Source organism: Eimeria maxima, genomic scaffold, assembly GCF_000499605.1.
Source record: "Eimeria maxima Weybridge genomic scaffold, Emw_scaff16, whole genome shotgun sequence".
Taxonomy (NCBI): domain Eukaryota; phylum Apicomplexa; class Conoidasida; order Eucoccidiorida; family Eimeriidae; genus Eimeria; species Eimeria maxima.
This window is the reverse complement of record NW_013563557.1, coordinates 65,929-86,551: the sequence shown is the minus strand read 5'-3', so window position 1 is coordinate 86,551 and position 20,623 is coordinate 65,929. Positions and strand designations below refer to the sequence as shown.

Sequence of the window (20,623 nt, the reverse complement as noted above, 5' to 3'; positions counted from 1 at the left end):
CTGTTGCCTATGTCCTGCTTTCAGTATGAAACCTAATAGTTTTTCAAATGCCTTCCGCAATCAACTATTCGGTTGGGCATGAATGATCTCGTGTTAGTTTTCCATAGTATCTCTTGTTCCGCCATACATCCTTTGCGTGCCGATCGTGGAGCATACCTACGTCCCAGTGGTCCGAACTAACTCTTAAAAGTTGTGCCTCTGCCCAGATATCGCAACCAGATAACCCGACAATTGTTGCGCATCCATTCTGATCAGGAGGGTCCTGGCTGCAGCATCCCCTAGCTGGGTACATTCAGGGGATACAGTACTTTTCCACAGGAACAAGGACTTCTTTTCCTTCCGTTGCATCACGCGTCATACGTGAACTGCAGGGAAAGAAGGGGTATTCTTCATTAATTATGCCTGATCGAATGACGAGGCGATGGTTACAAGCGGAACGAGTGTTCTATCTAAGCTGGGATATATATGTTGCTCCTGTTTTAATTCCATGGAGCGTCCTGCCATTGGTCACCTTCGCACCAGAGGACAGATCCTGACCAATTCCCATTGGGCTGGTTAAGTACAGGTCGTATTGTAGATGAAGATTAAGTTGAGGACACCTGAAATGGTTTTGCCTCATTCTGCCTTGCTTAAAGCCTCCACGGCTACTCTACGCAAGGAAACCCAGCTATGGGATAGGCCTTCGCCGCTGGTACCTTCCCCGATCAACCAGCTGCTACCAAGCTCAACGACTCCTCCATATGTGGTGAGGGTGTCGCGAGTTGTAGTTCAGCCAGAAGGGCGTAGGAAAACAGTTCCCAAACACCAAGATAACCTGCTCGTTTGTACTTCATGCTCCTGGACACAGCTTGTCCAAGGATTGCTGCTGTGAGGAGGCATACCAACTCAACGGCACACCGTTCGAAGGAGCACAAAGTCCACTGTTTTCCACCCCTGTCAGGGGTTTGACAGTCAACGTCCCAGGGCGGCACTTGCACTGCATGCAAAACTCCAGTGCTCCAACAGGACCATCCCCTTCAAAACCATTTTCTGAGAGTAGATTTTGATAAGCATAGGTTCAGACTGCCCGGTCTTGGTTGCACGAAGCATCAGTGAGGGCGCACTGCTGCATTTGAATCTGGTACACCTGACCACATCATTGTAGTATAAGGCAGAGAAACATTGAGGAGGGGCATCCGGCGAACCTCGCGTGAGCAATTTCCGCTGAAACTGTCGTGGTATTCATACCGAATGCATCATAATGTCAATAGACACGGCTCAACAGGAAGTGACGTCTTCCATACTAGTACTTTCAACGAGCTTGTTGGCGGCGTTGACTCCCCATGTTCCTCATGCGCACGGCAAAACGAGCGAACTGCGCTCGTGTTGCGCACCTTAACGCAGTACAGTCAGCGGCATGAGCTTTAAAACGAAAACATCCTTTTTGACGCAGCAGTTTAGCCTTAATGAATTGACTCCCTCAACACTGTGTAGAAGAGAATCTTCCTCAATATAGGAGAAACCGCGTTGGCTTCCGTGCCCCTCCATTTCTTGCATAAACTTCAGGTCATTCCCTCGGGAAAATCAGCTTATTCGTTCTGTAATGAGTACCGGAGGTTCTTCCAACGGGCTAAAGATGTTGATATCTTCAAGAGGTGGAGGTTCGCTTTCTCGCAAAGCTTCTTCTAAGTTCTGGCTTTCTGGTTGCTTGGTTGCAATAGGTAGAGGATCTACCGAATGATTTGTGTGCATACCAGCATATTTCCCTGGCAACGACAACCCACCAAACCCATGTGGCTTTTTCTATGCCTTACGGAGCAGTTTACAAACAACCCTATGCGTCATAGAGGGCTGCAGTTTACCTGTTTTCGCTTGTCCTCTTGGAATGGGATGTTTACCAGATGATACCGCCATGCACTGGATCTCCGGATGCAGACTCACTTTTGGCATACAGATCCGCAGCTCGCCAGTTGTTTGTGAGCGCATGACCTACGAACAACCGCCTCTGCGCAGGAAGTGGAATTTTCTGCTTGCAACTTAGAGGAAAAGGCCACGGTTAGATCATGATATGCTCAACACACTGCACTGTAGTTCTTGCAGCGTGTATCAAGCACAAAAATGTCTGGTCCTTCTGTAGTTGAGATAGCTTTAACTCCACCACGACTTCAATGCCTAGTCAGCAAGCATCCAATACTACATAGATTTACCATATTGGCATGATTTTGACAAGTGGATGCGTCTAAGCAGTCTACAACACCAAATGAGATGAGCAGCTAGTGGCTGGCGTCCAAAGTATTTTTGCAAGCTTATGACGGATTCGAATAAGTTCCAAGTTGCTTTTTCACCAATAAAATTGATGATGCATGCCCTCTTAAAAGGAATATGAACTGAAGATGCATGTGGCTACCATATCTCCCGTCAAATAAATCTGCGTAGTGTGTGGGGCGATCAAATAGACTTTATGGGGGTAGATATGATCAAATAGACTCTAGTGGGGTGCATATAACACCAACAAAGTCCTGATATTCATTTTCGTTTGTTTACAAGGAGTTGTGTTGCTTAAGCTGAGAGCAGTCTAACCTTGGTATTGTCGGGAGAGATATCTTCGGGGAGCCTCAGCTGCGTTACCTTACCTAATCAGAGGTAATAGAAGAAAATGCAAGTATTACTGGCAGAAATGAGCAGCGGCTTATGGCTAAAAACGGCATGAAATATTCAAAGCCACCGAAAGGCCGAAAAGCACACTTTTCAGCAATTTAGTTCTTGGCGGCATGTGGTATTTCTTTTACCCTTAACGGTCACTCGAAGGTAGTTCGGGTGCACGTCGACGTCAATTAGCATAGTCGATAAGTGCCTGCAAAGAATTAATTAAGAAATTCATGCCGTAAAGAGCTTGTCCAAAAGTCAGTACAGATATCCATGCTCTGGGCGTCGCTTACCTCGGCAACTCAAACGTAACAACTATCAGACCGGGCTGGCTGTAAGAGTCCATGGTGAATTTAAGACGACCTGAAAGCTCCGCCAATTATATGGACAATGCACACTTCCTCTGTGTCTTGCAGAAAATAACGCCTATGCTCGCTTACGGGAAACATCCTAGTTAAACTGGAAAATAATTCGCACCTTGGTTGCATTGACGGATTTCGCCCTTGCTGTTGTACGTTTCAAATGGCTTTTTCTGCAGAGAAAAGCCGGTGCAATGAACCCTACACCTTGAACGGTTTTGCAATGTGAGCTAACGGACCGACATTAGAACACCTTTTGCGGGGCGTACTTGCGTTTTTTCCTCTTCCTCAGAGGTTGGATTCCTTCCTGCTTGCTGAATCACAACAACGTTCATGCGTCAATGCGCATGGAGGCATGTTCTATTCACCAGACTTTCGCTGGAGGATACTCTGATCTTATAGAAGATAAACGCACTATGCAGTGTTTACGGAACACACTGCCCTTAGATCACCTCATTTGCAGCACGTCCGTCGCTGGATGGGGGATGACTCTATGCTTACATGAGCCATCTCCTGGTACATTCTTTTGCGGTTTTCCCGCGTGTATGCATTCTCAGAATCATTTGCTGCGCAGTCGTACAGTATATGTGCATATACTGCCCTTCAATAGCTTGAAGAAGCTGCAACCCACAGACAGTTTGCCAATTTTTTGAGAGACTTCTCGTGCTTTCCTTTCCTGGAGCTTCCTCCTGACGTCGGATTTCTTTGGCAAGGTCTTCTTTTAAAGCGGGAAGTGCTCGCAGAGCCTGTATGCGTTCAACAGGAGTCACCACCTTTCCGTCTAGTTGCTTCAGTTGAAGTAAAGTTGCGATCGTAAAACTTCTGAAACCTGTCCATCTGCAGATATGAAGAGAAACGAGCTCAAGGGCTCTTTTATCAGCCCCCCAAAAGATGGGAGCTCACACCTACAGTGCTTGCCAGCACCTTGCAAGTAATTAATTTGTAATGCAGCCTTGGCTTCTTACTCTGTGCATGGATTCCCCATGAGATACAGATCTTCAAGACAGCTTAGTTGTTTTAGATTTTGTAGTGACTCCTCTAGCCTGGACAGGCTGATGAAGTTCACGGTAAGGTCAAGCTGCGGAAAATTGAAGCAAAACTAAGTGCAGAGTCAACACTTACTTGCCACGTAAAGTCACTACTTCTGCCAGTTTTGTTCTGGCCAGTTCGGGACCAGCCAAGTTGTCTTATTGTGAACGCTCTGCAAGGCTAGCATTGTGGTTAAACCAGGAATGCAGCGTGCCTTTTTAAGACTTTCACACCGTTCCAGGTTCTCTATGACAACAATATTGTTCAACGCAACATTCAGATACTCCAGGCGCTTTAGTCGTCGTAGGTTTTCAAGCCTGTCTGCGGCAACGCCCAGAGGCATATACTGCGTGATAGCTTCGCTTATTTGTAGAATATATACAGTCTCCGTGTCAATATTGTTAACCACGAAGCTTAAGCATATGCCATGTGGGGCACCCGGCCTGTGAATTTGTGGTGCGCTGCTTCCGTCAATTGATCCTTGTCCTCCTTCCATTTTGACCGTTCACGACGGGCATCCTAGCTCAACCCACCAATCAGGTTGTTCTGTAGCAGAAGAATTTTGAGGTCTTTGCACAAGCGGTCAAGGAGCTCAATCTTTTCAATTTCAAGCTGGTGCAGGGCTATTTCTTCAAGATCTTCCAACGATCCTTCATTGTGCTCCGACTTGCGGCGAATGAGGTCCTCTGTTATCTTCATCGTGGCTGCCAGGTAAGATAAATTCGAATTGATATCAATGGACAAATCAAATTTATTTGTATATTTCATGGAAAAACTTGCCACGCGTCTTGGAAAATAGTTTGTATACCAAGTGTGTCATGCGTTAACCAGCGTCTCCTCTCTTTTCGCACACCCTTCCACTAAGAAGTGGTGCACCACCTATTGCGTTATGCGGTGAAATAAAGCCGGTTCACATGATAGATGTTTGCTTTTAAAACCTGTTCGTACCTAATTTTTTATTTTTAAGCAACTTAGATGGAATCATGGCCCGGCCGCCGGATGGACCCGTAGGTCCCTGTGCCATGCACGGGCATCAGGACGCTGTCTGCCATACTGTGGTACTGTGACTAGTTCTGGTTCTTACAGTCGTGGCTAGTCTAGCAGCTTACGAAAGGCCTAGGTTAGGCACTTGCAGATGACTCGACTGGGTATACGACACATATACTTGTTCACTAATACTGTATTCATGCATCAGTACTTTGACCCTTCTTGTTAGTAGGGAACCAAAGCAGAGGTTCGTTGAGAAAGCCACCAAAATACTGAATGTTGGGCCACATGAGACGGGAGTAAAGGACGCATCCCGCCGTAGCGCGCCTTGCCTGCAGGCTTACTACAGAAGTTGCTTCCTGTTTAATAAGCTATACAACGCATGCAATACCTCCGGTTGCAAGATGCAGTGAGCGTTTCAAAACATACAAAAGGAAAACCATGTCGGCAAAGCTACTGTCCCCAGCTAGAGCTAGGCTAATAAACAGCGCCAGTAAACAGGCCTCAGGGTTCGTTCTTATTCGTTCGACCCGACTAAGTATTTACTGTCCAGGTGTCTTCCCTCCTTTAGAACGGGATTCTATGGGGCACATAGCTTGTGACTTAAACAATGTTGCGTTATTTGCACGTTTCTTTGGCGACTGGCCACCGGCAAAGCAGTGGGACGAGGGAACCCTCAACCAGCTTGAAAGCCACCAAAGCTTAACTTTTCAGGAAATAGCGACCCGTTAAAGCTGAAGGCATTGTTTGCCCCTGTGTTTGTTGTATCCTTTGAGACTTGCTTTGATCCTTCTTAGGCCAGATACTTTCTCTCTGGTTCGCTTGTGAGCTGCTAGGGCATTTCGGCATTCCAAGTAGCTTCCCCATTGGTTGAAACGTTGTTTACTGCAGTATTCGTGTAAATACAATATACTCACGCTTGTTGTCCTGTCAACAGAAGACTGTAGCTACCTTGAACAACTGGCATTACTGCTTGTGTCCCCTAATTTCGCCTAAGGTTGCTATTGTAGGGCTTGAAGGACTTGCCGCACATTTGGGATTGTAATCGTGTCAGTAGGCAAGATAAGTGAAATATGACGAGTAGCATTCTCTCGCCGAGTTAAGGCGTAATTTGTTCCAAAAGGAGTGAGGGCGCGTTTTCTAGGATGCGGCGTAAGGTGTTGACCTGGCAAAAGTTGGTGCAAACACGGCACGTAAGACGCCATTCGACTAAAGCCTGCAAAAGTTGTTTGTTGATGTTCCGGAGATACTGTACTTAATCGTTAAATGCAATGTGTTCAACCGAAAGCAAGCACACTACCATAAAGAGCCCACAAGTGTTCAATAAAAGCATGCTATACTAACATCTGCGACTTTAATATTGAGTTTGAAGACATGGATGTGCAAATTTAATAAGAGAGATGCCCTGGGGTTGTGAAGCGCTTCCATACAGACGGGTTTTGCACTGACGATAGTTTGCAGATAGTCTGTTCAAGGACTAAAAATGTCGTAGTCGCCGTTACCCATTTGAGAGGCTGTAGAAGGGATGAACATTTGTGCACTGGTTGGCGGGTTGGGTGCTTCCGCTAGCCCGGCCATCCTCTTACCTACTATAGACCTCTGGAACATTCTTCATGCCTGAGTGGGTTAGAGGGCACGTATTTCCATCCTGTGGTATACATTACATCATCTGGCGCTCAGTAGAACCAAATGCACAACAAGTCACATTTATTTCAGGACGTAAAATAATGTACAAGCCAGGTGATTTTGGGCAACTAAATAAAACCTAACAGTAGTTCTGCCGACACTGCAATCTAAAAGCACAAATAGTATATCACCGCTAACGGTCTCTTTTATTGTTCATTGCACCTTAGGTGTCAACGGAAATGCTTCATTTTTTTGGCTTTTTCCAGCATACCATTAGATATATCCCTCTCCAGTACCCAGTTGGCTATGAATTTTCTCTCTATGGGAGGCAGGCCTGCGGTGTGCCATTGGTACAGTAGAGCCGACTCGTCCGTCAAGCTTGTCTCCAGAGTGGACGGTACTTCTGGATTAAGCCCTCTCTCGGAAGCTTCCCTTAAATATGGTTTTTGAAATCTGCCACAACATGTTATACTATCGACGTGTCGTATAGGGGAGGCCAAATTGCCCTTCAGGTCTTTCTTGAAGGCTTTTACTGCAAGCGCTACTAAGAATACCTTCAATACAAGCACATGGGGTACTTCATCATATTTGAGCGGGTAGAGCAGTCTCGGGCTCTCCTTGTGAACTGCCGCACCACTAGAAAGGCTTTCAGGTGCTTAGCTTGCGGGTTCCCCCTTCTTGTAGCTGTAGTTGCAAAGTATGTGAAAACGTTCCTCATTCCTTTGGGAAATGCATTCCCTAGTACGATTGCTCTACTCAAGACACCCCAGCTATGGGTGGGCATCCAGCTACTGGGATTCAAACGTTCGTTGTTGCCAAGTGCAACAGAGTTTCCCGATTTAGCCTGGGTTTGGCAGGGCCTGCAGTACAGCCAATTCACTTGGTATAATAGCTCCTTCAAAAGGAGATGAAGTCCCATCTTGTTTTTTCAGCCATGCTCATCAGACTCTTTGAGAAACATGGCCCAGGGTAGCGAGAGAGAGCACCTCTGCTGAGCTGCAGAAACTGTGCGCTGTAGCTGCTGCATTTGCAGCATTTGCAGCAGCGTACGCTTCCATCTGCACGGTGCACGCACTAAGGCAGTAAACATTTCTGGCCCCTTCCTCTGCTTTAACTTGTCATCACTTAAGATCAAACTAAATTCTGTATCCATTGGACGTTTCTTGAAGGATGAATGCAAAGGGAAGGAAAGGAAAGTTAACGCTGCATTCTACCTTGTCTTCTGAGTGCTGTGGAAGTGTTCGTCTGATATCAGAAAATACTCGTGTTGCTAATTTTAGTGTGTCCAGCCTGCAGGCAATGGCTAGCCAGCCGAAATCGCTGTTCATGAGGTAACGAAAGCCTTATCGCGAGCATGAATTGTCCAGAGTATCTCGGGTCGTGCGCACTGCAGCTGGCTGAGTGTACACATTGAAGGTTGAGGCTCTAGTGCAAAACTGAATGCTTTACCATGTGCAAGATGCCTTCAGTGCAGGGCACATACGACAAATGAGACGGCAACCCGAGAGCTTACACATTCAGCTCTTTCAACTTCAGTGTTGAGCGAGCTCTAAGCGGGCAGCAAATTTGATGTAACCACCACAGTTTCCTCAACAGTACACAGCTGCCATTCAGAAGGACTGCGTGATCGTCGGCTGCTTTTTAATTCTTCGTCATAGAAAAGCTATCAACTCGAGGAAGCTCTAAATGCCATATGCACTCTCCTCGAGACGCACAAACTGCTTACAACGACCGCTGGTGTAAAGGCGGAAGGCACCAGACAAGGGAATATACAGCGTAGTGTACGTGCTGTGCTAGGCACACAAGCCGGATATTTCGCCACCATTTGAAATAAAGGATAACAGTGCCAGTACCGTCCCGGAATCTCTCTAGTTTGTTACATATGCGCGCCCACGCGTGACTGAGCAGTCTGTGTGGACCAGCCAGTTCGTGACGTCACGAATCCATTGCCTGAGCAGTTCCCCCCTAACAACAATACACACAAGAAAACTGTTCAAGAATTCACCGCACGTGAACATGCAAGGTCGCTGGAGAGGCATGCAGGGCATGTATTGTTTGCAGACAGCAGTTTAGTGGAGGCGGCCTCCGACAACCCGCTGGTCACTCACTCGTCCCTGTTGAAATTTCTCCGATGACGACGTACACGGCCAGCGCCATTGTCCCCACAAATTCATTAGGTTTTAATACAAGGATTTTGAAGAGCTGGAATCGGATCCGCGAATTTTAGGGGCCTGGGGCGGCTTTGGTGGCGAGCCACAAGAAGCACAGACAGGCCTCGAGGCGAGGACGGCGGAAAACGGCTCGAGCGAGAGAAGTGAAGCCACGGAATTCCCCCGGGGAACAAAAATATTCAAATAATCTGTTTTACATTGAAGACAGAGGCAAAAGGTGAGTGATGTGGTTGGAAGTCTTCTTGTGGAACGCCGGGTACCCTTCGAGAGCCAGGACTGCCAACGAAAGAGCGCCACTCTGCTGCAGCTACTGGGCTGCCCAAGGCATGTATTTGTGATTCAGGCTATATGCGCCAATATGAGGGCACTAAGGACAGGCAAATTGCTGCTTCTGGCGGTGGCAACAACACTGGTTGTCCTCTCCACACATTGTAGCACTCTACACAGTAAGCTCCCGTACAATGACGTTGGATTCCATAGGCCACCCTGCCAAGAAAAACCCTTGTATCTGCTTTTATGGGACAGCCGACAGTTGACTCACCTATACTTTGCCATTGCGCTTATCATCAGGCAAACCACATAATAGGTTTCGACGAAAACTACAAGCGGTAGGTGAAGACGGCTATAGCATGCGTAGCTGAAGTGAAGTCATTATTCAGTTGGCATACACCTTAAGTAGCCTTAGCGTGGGTGCCTGCATGCAGGTTGGCACAAGGATGAAGTGGATGAGATCGCCGAAGGTAAGTTTGCATAGCAGAAGCAGATCGAGGCAAGCCGCAAGAGCGATAACGCCTTACAACATCCTGTGTATGTGCACGGACTATGCAGCCAATCCCCATTGCCGACCTGTCTGAGATAAAGTCCCTTTCGGAATTGATAAACCGCATGAATGTAGCGGGTTTTAAGGGCCTCCGGACAGAAGCAGATTTTATATCGGTATTTGAAAGTGAGTGACCATCAGCATGCTGCCACTATCATTCAAAGAAAAGGAGCTGATGCATCAATTCTTTCCGTGTTAACTGAACTGTGTTGGCAGGCCTCCGAATATGTTTTAGAAACTTCTCTCCACCTCCAGGCCTTGTCCTTGACTTCACGTCAAATCCAGCCATGAGTCCAGATGACCACATTAGAAGTTTCTTCACTTTTCTCCCTCCTGGTCAATTTATCAGTGGCTTTGAAGTACATGGGCAGTCTCAGACTAACTCCGTTGAAGTTGGTGCAGACGGGGCTTCACCGACATATTCTGGAGATGCTCCAACAACGGACGCCCAGCCCAATGAGACACGACCCCTGAGGACAACACGCTTCGCTAGCAGCCCAAAACATGTTCTTGCACACATTATCAAGACTGTTTATACACACCTTCGCGGCCCAACATGCAAAGAAGCAGCAAGACGTCTGGATGGTGCCACTCGTTTCCTTTTACGTAACAATTCCAAAGCTGCTCTGATGGAGCCGCTCCTTATCTACTCACTTATTCAGGGGAATGCCGCATCCGCCATCAAATTCCAAAATGTTCAGAGCTCGCTTGAGAATACTAGTGACGACCTGCTACAGCTTCGGGATGTGCCTCAAAATGCAATGAACAGCTCACCACAGGCTGGTGTATACCCACCCCTCCTGTTGGTCTCTTACGTTGACCTTGGTACGGTTGCAACCGAAGCTAGTACATCGTGCCTGGTCACATTTTCTTGAAAATGAACTACACGCTGGACGTGTCGCACTGTCCGCAACATGTCTGTGTGTCTTTTCAGCTAAAGCCGGGTATACAAATGAGGTTAAGAAGTTCGAAAATTTCCTTAAGCGAAATGCTGACGAAAGGGTTGTAGGCAAGAAGCTTTTCGGCAACTCTCTCGCGAATTCCAACACACATGAGAGAATTACACGACTAGGAAGAGCTGTTGGAGTTGACAAGGCACTTTTGCAGAAAGTTGTCGAGCGGATTGCCCACTTGGCGATGGATTCATCAGATGCAGCATCAATCCTCATGCCCGATGCACCGAAGGTTGCGGCTTTCCTTCGCGGAGTTTCCTTCTTTGTATTTGAGGGTGTCTTCAAGCAGAATAGTAAGCATAAGACGGGCCTGTAGTAAGCGGCACCAATCGGAATCCAACGTCACGTTTGTTAACATGCATACATATTTCTTGGCTGCGATGCAGATTCATACGTTATGCCGGGGCTTCCATGCGGCGGCAACCTAACTGGCAGCATGTTGGAAACTTTGACAGGAAAGAAGCTCGGCACGAAGTACCTCGTTTACAAGTATACGAGTCCATTAATGGGTAATTCAATCCTTCCGGAGAGTGTGTGGGAGCCAGATTCCGAATCCCAACTTGCCCGGTATCTCAAAGAAGGCCCCATCGCAGACGGGAACTATTTGTTCCATCACCTGCCACGCGTTTGCGTGCGCCCTTCTCTTTTTTCAAAATGCTCGAAGAAGCTTCCATCTGATACGAAAACCAACGAACAACAGCTCTGCCACTTCATCCATACCCATCAGAGCCTCTTCTTTGAAGTCGACGGTGAGCCACAACCACTGCTGTGTTGGAACGTAGATTTGACTTGCTCTTTTTCTTGATACACGCAGGTTTAATTGTAGAAAGCAGTGTGCCGTATTTGTTTGCAGGGGGAGGGGTCAACATCATGCGCAAGAGCATGCAAAAGGGGCAGTTCACAGGCGGAAATGTAACAAAGAAACACAATGCGTTTGTTCGGAGCGCACGGGCAATCCGCAGTTTCTTCTTCAACAAAACATCTGCCGCTCTACTTCTCGGTATGGGTGTCGGAGCGCTATGTACAGCCTCAGGTTTAGCAGGGATTTTGGGCGGCTCCGTTTGTGCTGTCAGTGCAATGGGAGCGTCATCATTTCTTAGACATTTCTTCGCTGTCACACCATTTGGGACACATCCTTCTGTACCAGTCAGCCTAGGGGTTTTCTTAGCAAGTGAATTCGAGAGAAACCTCGACATCACTTCTGCTATGCTGGGTTTGCCTCTGATCAAGAGCACAGGTAGAGCAAGCCTGGAGCAAACCATGCCTGCTATGTAGCTGTTTTCCTTTAGATTTGGGTGACGGCGTTTGCAGCGCCGTGCAATTCTTTGCTGATTCCCTCCCCTCCTTCAGGAATAAGTTTTTTTTTTAGAACTTGACCTCGTTATACGCAGTCACTTTCCTTTTGTAGCCGTCAATTTGTGTCAGAATCTATTTCGGCAGAGTAAGCTGTTTCCCAGCAAATCACAGGCAAATTCAATCTGATAAATGAAGGTCGTGTGAAGGACCTGTCCCGGACTTTTGTGGGTTTTTGTACGTCGACCAGCAAGAAACTATCAGGCACTCTCTACGGCTAACGTTGACGATGTTTGCCATTCTGACCTGACATATCTCCTCCTCTGGCTGGCGTCCACGCTCAGTACGCATACTATTCTGCATCATAAGACTAGCTCTCAGTCGATGTTGAATCCCATCAGTGTACGATTTGCTCTGCACACCAAACCGGGTGATGCTGAAGTATTCTAGTTTCTAGATATTCATCTAAGCTCACTCGCATGTACTAGGGCAATTCAGTAATCCGCTCTTCACGTAGTATTGAGCCACCGGCAAAACCGGTAAAACAATGCGGTTTCGACGTTGATCGTCCTGTTGTCTAGGTCTGTTTGTTCAGCCTAGGCATTTTATCTGTTCTAAACCAAAGAATTTTACTTCCAGTGTCTGCCCGAAGCGACGCACTCAACATTTCAGCTTTGGACGAATGCACCTTCTGACAGTTGTTGCAGAGCAGAGATCCTCCGAGTCTCATAATATCTTGCTACGTTTTAGCTGTGGACGAATGCGCCTTCTGACAGTTGTTGCTGAGCAGAGATCCTTAGGGCCTCGTAATATCCTGCCGCACAGGAAGGGTAGCCTGCGGGAAGGTGGTCAACCGGATTTGCTGGAGGGAAGACGCCTGAGCGAAGCGGTTTACCACCCATTCACAGCGTTGACTGCAGGAGGGAAGATCTCTGAGTCAGCACCAGGAGCAGCAAAAATCAACCTCGGGGAACTAGTGCCTGCTCTCGATGTACCGTACGACAGTGTATAGCCTGTGCAAGTGTAGGTACCCTGCCAGGGCAATGTGGTACTTTCGGCGACGCGAACTCACCCTGTTGCTGTGCCGAGTCTCCACAAGTCTTGACTGCCTCCACCACAGACGCTGCCACACTGATCGACTGGCTTAGCAGTGTGACGGCCTGCAGCACATTTGAGCCGACCATCGCAGTATACGGTAAAACTACCTAAGTAGCAGCCGGCGAGTTGCTAGTATCGACTTGCCTGTTTCTTAAATTCGTCGCTGGTGATGGCGTCCATAGCTCTATCCACTGCCCCAAGTAGAACCACTGCACCCTCCTCCAGGTCTCCACCCTTGTCGCTGCCTGCCGGGGTTGCCTGCCGCACTCCCTGACCAGCAACAAGGCAGCTATCCCCACTAGTTGCCAGTGGTTGTTCTGCACCCTCATTAGCATTTTGCCCTGGAGTTGAGGAGGCCAGTGCTACAGCAGCTGCAGCGGCTCCGGAAAACATTTCCCCTACCAATTTCGCCGCCGAAATAATAGACTGCTCCGGTGAAGGGAAGCCGTTAGGCTTTCGTGGGTATTGTTCCGCATGCTGCCTGACAGTAATTTCACTGGCGCTCTCATCGTTAGAAGAGAAACATGATACATGGGGAAAGCAACTGTTACGTTGGTGGGCACGCTGCGGCTCTTGTTCAGTGTTTGCCTGCTGTTCTGGTGTGCTGTCTTCAGTGCTCCCAGTTATACTTGCAAGAGCACCGCACTCTGCAGAAGAAGATTCAGTCTGAAATATACGATCCTGCTTAGGATGCCCTCCATGTTGGTTTGGCATTGCTTTGGCTGCTTCGGCCGCCTCTGCTGCACGTGCTGCAGCTGCAGCTGCACGTTCACCAGCTGCTGCTCTGAGGGCAGCTGCCACCCTGTGGGCCACTGAGCAGCTATGAGGGCTGAGAAGTGCTTGTTGTGTACCATGGTGCTGCAAGCAAACCGCCTCGGCTCCAGCCGCAAGCATGTGAGAGGGGACGTTAATGTGTTGTTGTGGCATCGGGCTCCCCTCTCTGGCTTGTTTCCCCGCAACTGCTGTTTCATCCTTTGGCTTCGGCGAGGATATGCCCACTGAGGATGTCGGCTTGGACTTAAGTTCTGTCTCGTTATCTGGTCGGATTTCTCTCTCGTGCACTGATGGTTCGTCCTGCAGCTGTTCAGCCCGTTTCAACCGCTGGACTTCAACTGGCTGCTGAGGAGCTTCTGAATGAGACTGTGCGATGAGGGGCTCTTGTAGCTGAAGAGTTTCGTTGCATTCCTGAAGTGGCTCAGTGGAACTAGAAGGTCCGTTGACAGGTGGGTCTTGTGGAGGGGCCGACTGCGAAACCGTTCCACTCGTTCCTTGAGGTTCTGCAGCAGTCGATACCTTTTTCAGAACCTGGACTTGTCCGCTGAGAATTTTGGGGTCATGAACACCATTTAATGGCCTGTTCCGGCGCGCATTGCCTCCAGCTACCTTGCACGGTAAGCATGTTGAGTTATTGGCCCCCATTTCAACCGGGAATCCCAACCGAAATTCGCGGGCCAGCTTAAAGTTCTCCAGTTTTCAGCAGATGGCTGAGTGTCTTTGTTGGGAGGGATAAGTGGAGCTGCCCCACCTATCTCGAAAATAGGCGGAACCGACGTGGCACGGACGACACAGAGGCTGACACTGTTTTAGGACTGTTGAGCTGCCTCTTCGTCCCCTCCAGAATTAGATCATTCTCAGCCGATGCATACAAAACCATAATCTATCGTGTCAGTTACGGTCCATGTCACTTGTACACACTTGCATGGTGTATGGGTCAGCTGGCGAGTGGGGTGACGCCTGGCTTACAGACGTCTCCAACAGTTCGGGCAGTTGTGCAGGTACTACCTTCACCCATTCAAGACCTATATGTATTTGCATTCCACAAGAAATAAAGCAATTATGTGAGTGAATTAAGTTGTTGGAGGGTTCCGTTAATGCTCACATTTCGGGCCGTGGTAAGTGGTGACCAGTGGCTGAACGGAAACGGAAAGCCTTCTATTCAAGAGGCCCTCAGTAAGACACAAGCGCACTAATTCCCACCCGTATATGCGTCGAAAAATCGGTTTTTTTTTTTATTTCAGAGGTCAAATGGGCAGTCAGTGCGCGATAAGCCTATAGCCATGTTGTCAGCATGCTCGAGCTCTAGCTTATATAAGTACGAGGCTGTCGAAATTCGTAACATTAGAAATGGGGACGTGCGCTTGGCCTAGCATCACTACTTTCTTGAACAGAGGAAGTGCTCCAGTTATGAGCAGTCTGCTGTCTTGTGCATCGCATCCACTTCTACCATATGATGCCTCAAAACTTACCAGTTTAAATATTTGGCAAGCGTGTTCAAAAGGCAACAATTGCTAGTTAGCAGACGCTACAGGGATATTTTTAGGATGACACCTCTGTGGTGTGTAGGTTGCGAAGTGCGCTACAATCTGGAGGGCATACAAGGGAAAAGAGAACGTGAGAACGACAAAAAAAACGGCATTTTTTGCATATTCAAAGTGTATTGCTGTGTACTACATGACATTTTGTGTGAGGACAATGCCGGTGCAGTTACTGTCCCTGTTTATGGTGTCGTACGAAGTAGGCGTGGTGAGGAGCACTCTTTTGTTGTCCGTTTTGCAACTAACCACACTGCTGCAACAGAACGAAAAGCAGTCTATCTATCAAGTGTGCCGACTGAACCTATCGCGTCGGAACCATCACATCGTCCAGCTGAGCAGCTGTTTGTTCCCGGTTTGAGCACATGGAAGGGAAGCAAGGAACTTCTACGATGTGCTTAGCTGACCCTGCGCATACCGTTTGCGGAATCTAACTACGTTGACTTGTGGGGAAGCGAATATTTACTGTTATATCCATCTCCACTACCCTGCATAGCAGAGCTGAGCAACACCTTGTATTTTAGCCCAAGGCGGCTTCAGTGTTTTGGTCAATCCAAATGCATATCTTTGAGAAAAAAATACAACTACCTCAAAAGCGTTATATTTCTTGAACCCCAACATACAGTTGCAACTAACTTTTTGGGGTCGACTAAGTTTGGACTGGGATATAATTCTATTGTGGGCCAGCTCAGGATAATACTAGCAGTCCAAATGTTTTCAAAGCAATCCCCAAATGCCATTTCGGAAAACTCTCACAAATAGGGGATCTGGAATTCCTGAGGCAGCGTTTTATTAACTTCACTCAGGAGCTCCACTTGTTCGCATCTAGCGAGTCCCCAGATATTCTTAAGAGCGTTACTGTCCCTTTTTAGTGCCTCTGCTCTGTCACCGCACTCCTCGAATGCCAATGTGTAAGCGTCCTTTGCTACTGCAGGCTCCAGAGCATCTATTTTGGTTGCTTCGGTAGTCTTCTCACTTGCCTGCACAGCGCATTCAACGAGCTGCATGGCAATGAGTTTTCATGTGGCAGCTGCATGGCAGTCAGTATCCATGCCAGGTGCAGAAAGGTAGCTGTTGATTTTTGGGCGAAATTACCTGTTCTACAAAGTTGCTGGCAACAGACCGAATGGACCTCTGGTGAGCACCAGGAGGCCACAGTGCCCCTGCTGGTACAGTAGTAAGCTCAAAGACGTTGCAGCGGAGAGGGGGTATTTCCGCAAATGGTGGGAATATATTCCTGACAGCATGGTCTGTCTTCGCTTGAGAAGCTGCCTAAAACACCCATCATAGCTATCCCAGTTTCAAATTGTGTCAGCCGCGCATGTTGAAGCTTGCTTCCAGTGGGATTCACTGTATTAACATGCACAGTAGTCCACAGGCAAGGTGCTAGCGAAAGGGCAGTCCGACCGACAAAGCACATGCTTATAAGCCCCGGTAAATGGGCTGCTGCAAGAAGACAAACTTGTCAAACCAAGAGGTTGGCCCGCATCAGCCGGTTTCAGGGATAGCACAACTGTACAGCTTACTCCTGGATGGAGTTTAGGCGCACCTGAAGGAAGATGTATGCGAGGTCTGTCTCCACAATGGAAGGCAGTTGCATACAGGCGCTTGAGTAGGGAGGCACCGACGCTACAAAACGCCACGCTACTGCAGCCAATCCCTCCGGATCCTCAGGTGGCAAAAGGGCAACACTATCCAAAACTCCATTAATTCCTTGTGAAGCCGACCTCATCAACATCGAATGTCCAGCATCATCTGGGTTAGCGGCATACGAGGACGTCCAGGACTTGTCATCTATTAGTGGTGGAGTTGCTTCTAGCAGAGACTGAAGGAGATCCGCATCTGTAACTTCTAAACCTCCAGTGCAGGTTACTACGTCTTCTTCCTTGAGGTGGAAAACATCAATATCACGCTTGGATAATGGTGATAATGGTGCGTTGTGCTGCATGCACGTGAACAGTTCTGCAACATTAAGGTCCTCCTTCCCCCAGAATTGCGGACCAGGAATGCTCTGCCATTCCGATTCACCGTTGATGTCCGTGGACAGCGATAATCTCGGAGGAACAAGTTTTACTTTCCATCTGTTTTCTTCACCGAAGCTGTGTGCGTCTTGTCCCTGTACGCCTCCAGGAGTTTCTGAAGATCTCGCATTTGTTGAGCCATCTGGCCCGCTTAATACTGGGACTACGGTGCTGCTTGGACTGTTGGAAAGGCCACTTGAAGATTTAGCATATTGCTGTGTTGTGTCTGTGTGAGTTGGAATACCCTGCTGGCACCGCTGTTCGATATTCCGCTCTTGTGCACGTTGCGGTAAGTCTAGGCACTTCGGCGGGGTGTTCTGATGTTGTTTGCCCTGGATTCCCGCTTGATTAGCCTCTTCTCTCAAACTATGGGAGCGGATCCATGAGCGTAGTGCCTCTAGACGTCTCGCCATCCTTGTACGAAGCACTACTGCTGCTGCAGCCTGTTGAAACTTTTTGGTTAGTTCACTTCGCCACAGCTGCTGTAACATTGGCCCCTTCTCTTGCACGTTGGAGGTAGGGTCTGGATGGTTTTCTTGAGTGTTTCGGGACGGAGCAACAGCGGCACCTGCGAACGTGCAGCTGCTACGGTTCCTGTCTTGAATTTGCAAAGACTTCAGCATCTTTTGGACCTCCTCTGCTCTTTTCAACTGAATTTTCTGGACAACAGTATCAGATGGCTGGGTGGCGCCCTTAACAGTATGCGTTCCCAGCTTTTGCGCTCGCAAAACAGCCACCAATTCGGCCCAACGTTCATCCAAGGACTGCTTGGAAGTCGCGCCATCGCCGTACTTGTTGCTGTCAATGCGTTTAGTTGCGCTGGTAGTACCGAGAGGGTAATTCGTCTCTTCTGTAGTACATTCTCGCCTGCGCAAAGGATGTTTCAGGCGGTGAGGCGTGGATACACGAGTTGCCTTACCCTCGGTCAAGTATGCATTAACAGTAGCTGCTGGAGTCTCCACGCAATTTTCGGGATTCAGCTGTTCTTCTTTGCTGTTCAGCTTTATAAACGTATTTCCAGCCTGTCCATTGAGCTGGTCATATTCGATTTGTTCACCCGTTTGGGGTGTGCGGCAGTGCTCCGGATCAGATACGTGCGCTGCCCCCAATTGAGGAGAACTCTCAAGCACCTCACAGCTCTTCCTACGCACCAGTATGTTGTGTCCTGCAGTCTGCAAGGGTACGCCGTTCCCTGTTAATGTAACTCGATGGGGACTTGAGTTACGACCAAGAAATATCAGTATATCTTCTGAGTATTCGACATTGAGGCGAGGAGCGAACTGAAGCCAGAGTGATACAGGATCCCTAGGGCCGATGATGCCCTTCAAAGGCTCCACTAAAAACGCACTAATTTTTCTCGTTAGTTCTACCCTATACTCGACAGCAGCCCATAATGCAGCTGGGAGAACCAGGCGTCGTCGCTTTACTGTTCCTACCCTAGTGGGACCAAAGTCCAGACTGGATACTAGGGAGAAAGGAATAAAGTCATCCTCTTTTTCACACTCATACCTCCCGTTGGACTCAATGTTAGGAGGTACAACAAAGTCATCTCCCCTCACGCTGCAGCGCACTACCGCTCGTAGAGGAATGCGGGTCAAAAACAAAGAGTCCTGGAATCGTTTGCCCCTTTCACTCTCTCTTCTGTTACAAGACACCCCTGTTGCATCTCCTGCTGAGCGAATTGACACTACTACTTTAATGAAGTCTGATTGTGGCGCGTACACATCAGGAATGAAAGAGACTAGGACGCGTTGCACCATCCCAGCAGAAAGAAACGGTTTTTTTCGTTGGCACGATACAGAAAATGCATTTGACGACGGAGGAAGCACAGCAAATGAAACAGTATAATTGGTGGTGTTTTGCAACACAACTTCTTTTGTAAGTGGCTTCAGGGCTTTGCACGAATCATGATCCGTGCACTCGAGTTGGAACTCGAGGTTCGCAGGTGTAGCCCTGAGTACACAATTGTCGTCTTCAAGCTGGAAGGCTAGGGACAAATCTTCCTGTGAGGAAACCTTGGGATCATTTCTGTTCTTATTGCCTTTTGCCACAGCCGCCGGTTCTCGCACCGGGTGGCTAAAGCGCTGTACGCGCTTCGTGCCTGTGGATGTTTCATGATGAGATAGTGTGGGTCCCTTGATGTGCCAGCAAAAATTGTTATTGAGGTCCAAAGAAGTCTTTCGGACAACTCTACGGTTGATTCGATCTTCCTCCTCCGGAATTTCCGGGGGTCCATCGGAGTCTGAGCTTGGCGTGGCCATTGGGCTTCTTCTGTACGTGTGGACACCACTGTGGATCACTCCCTAGTTTCCCCTCCACGACACATCATACACTTGATACTTCATGAATAAACTTGTCGTAAACTTGAGGAGCTCGTGTGCGCCTTCCTTACCCTGTTTGTTCGCGTTCCCATACAGACAGAATGTCGAGCCAAAACGAACCTGCAACGGAAAGTGTGTGTTCGAAAGAGGCCTCCAGGAATCGTTTTAGCCCATGAACCCTTCCTCAACAAAACGTTTCACAGAATAATCAAGGAGTTCTCTCCTTTTGTAAGACCGATGCCTGCGCGAAGGTGTGCACATGCACAACAGCCCCATTCCCACGTAACTGGAACTCTGTAGTGCCCGGCACTACAATGTGTTGGATTTGGGTTTCCGAAACAGTAAGAAGAGAAATACGGATATTGAATACGGCTCTGTTTACACAATCAAAGCAATTGGTTGCCGATCGCCTAGCGCCACGCCCCAGGGGCCCTGGTACTGCTCGCAACCGCGATGCGTGCTCCCGCGGGCCCTGTGGCTGAGACAGTCAGATTTGCTAGAATGGCCTTGTGGCCTAACAGAACTGGCCCTTGGGGTGAAATTTGAGGGGAGCGTTTAGGCTTGGATGTTAGTGTGCACCTAATTAGAATACGGAAATGGGAATGTAGCCCTAGTGGTACAGCGCTACAAACTCAGTCCTGCTGACAGCGAGGGAGAAGCGCACTCAGTTTTTAACCGTAAAGTCAAATGCCACACAACAGTGTACTTTAGCTGGTTATGTCTTGCTGCCTGCTAGTTCTTATTCTCACGACGCAACATATAGTTGTTGTCCACCGACAGAGTCCTCCCCCTTACGGAACCGCACAGACCAAGCGCTAAAATGTCACAGAAGCTTGAACTTGGAACGTGATATTTGGCCATAACTTAGTACAAGAGTTCGTTGCTACTGTTTGCGAAGGAGGGAAAGAAATGACCTTACAGAGTCAGGTTACACCGGCAGAGTCTAGCCACAGGAAACACGCAAACAATAAACGGAGAACATTGTCATCCATCAGGCAGTTCGGATAA

General features: G+C 48.3%; 4 protein-coding genes across 4 annotated transcripts; 1 reads left to right on the top strand and 3 right to left on the bottom strand.

Annotated features, from left to right (window-relative positions):
• Positions 1-2,538: 2,538 nt before the first annotated feature.
• EMWEY_00003170 (leucine rich repeat protein, putative) lies at positions 2,539-4,712 on the bottom strand (the record flags this gene model as incomplete). Its single annotated transcript, XM_013477650.1, has 8 exons — positions 2,539-2,612; positions 2,769-2,833; positions 2,919-2,988; positions 3,103-3,157; positions 3,486-3,550; positions 3,679-3,821; positions 4,247-4,334; positions 4,547-4,712. 8 exons carry the CDS (start codon positions 4,710-4,712, stop codon positions 2,539-2,541), a joined length of 726 nt encoding a protein of 241 aa, XP_013333104.1.
• Positions 4,713-9,619: 4,907 nt separating this feature from the next.
• Positions 9,620-11,726, top strand: EMWEY_00003160 (hypothetical protein, conserved; the record flags this gene model as incomplete). Its single annotated transcript, XM_013477649.1, has 6 exons — positions 9,620-9,743; positions 9,873-10,442; positions 10,552-10,863; positions 10,957-11,319; positions 11,424-11,570; positions 11,644-11,726. The coding sequence occupies 6 exons, from the start codon at positions 9,620-9,622 to the stop codon at positions 11,724-11,726; spliced, it is 1,599 nt and encodes a 532-aa protein (XP_013333103.1).
• A 1,364-nt stretch (positions 11,727-13,090) lies between these two features.
• On the bottom strand, positions 13,091-14,380 carry EMWEY_00003150 (hypothetical protein, conserved; the record flags this gene model as incomplete). The annotated part of the gene is made up of 1 exon (XM_013477648.1): positions 13,091-14,380. The coding sequence occupies one exon, from the start codon at positions 14,378-14,380 to the stop codon at positions 13,091-13,093; it is 1,290 nt and encodes a 429-aa protein (XP_013333102.1).
• Positions 14,381-16,025: 1,645 nt separating this feature from the next.
• EMWEY_00003140 (hypothetical protein, conserved) lies at positions 16,026-19,555 on the bottom strand (the record flags this gene model as incomplete). Its single annotated transcript, XM_013477647.1, has 3 exons — positions 16,026-16,253; positions 16,369-16,545; positions 16,823-19,555. 3 exons carry the CDS (start codon positions 19,553-19,555, stop codon positions 16,026-16,028), a joined length of 3,138 nt encoding a protein of 1,045 aa, XP_013333101.1.
• Between the last annotated feature and the right edge of the window lie 1,068 nt (positions 19,556-20,623).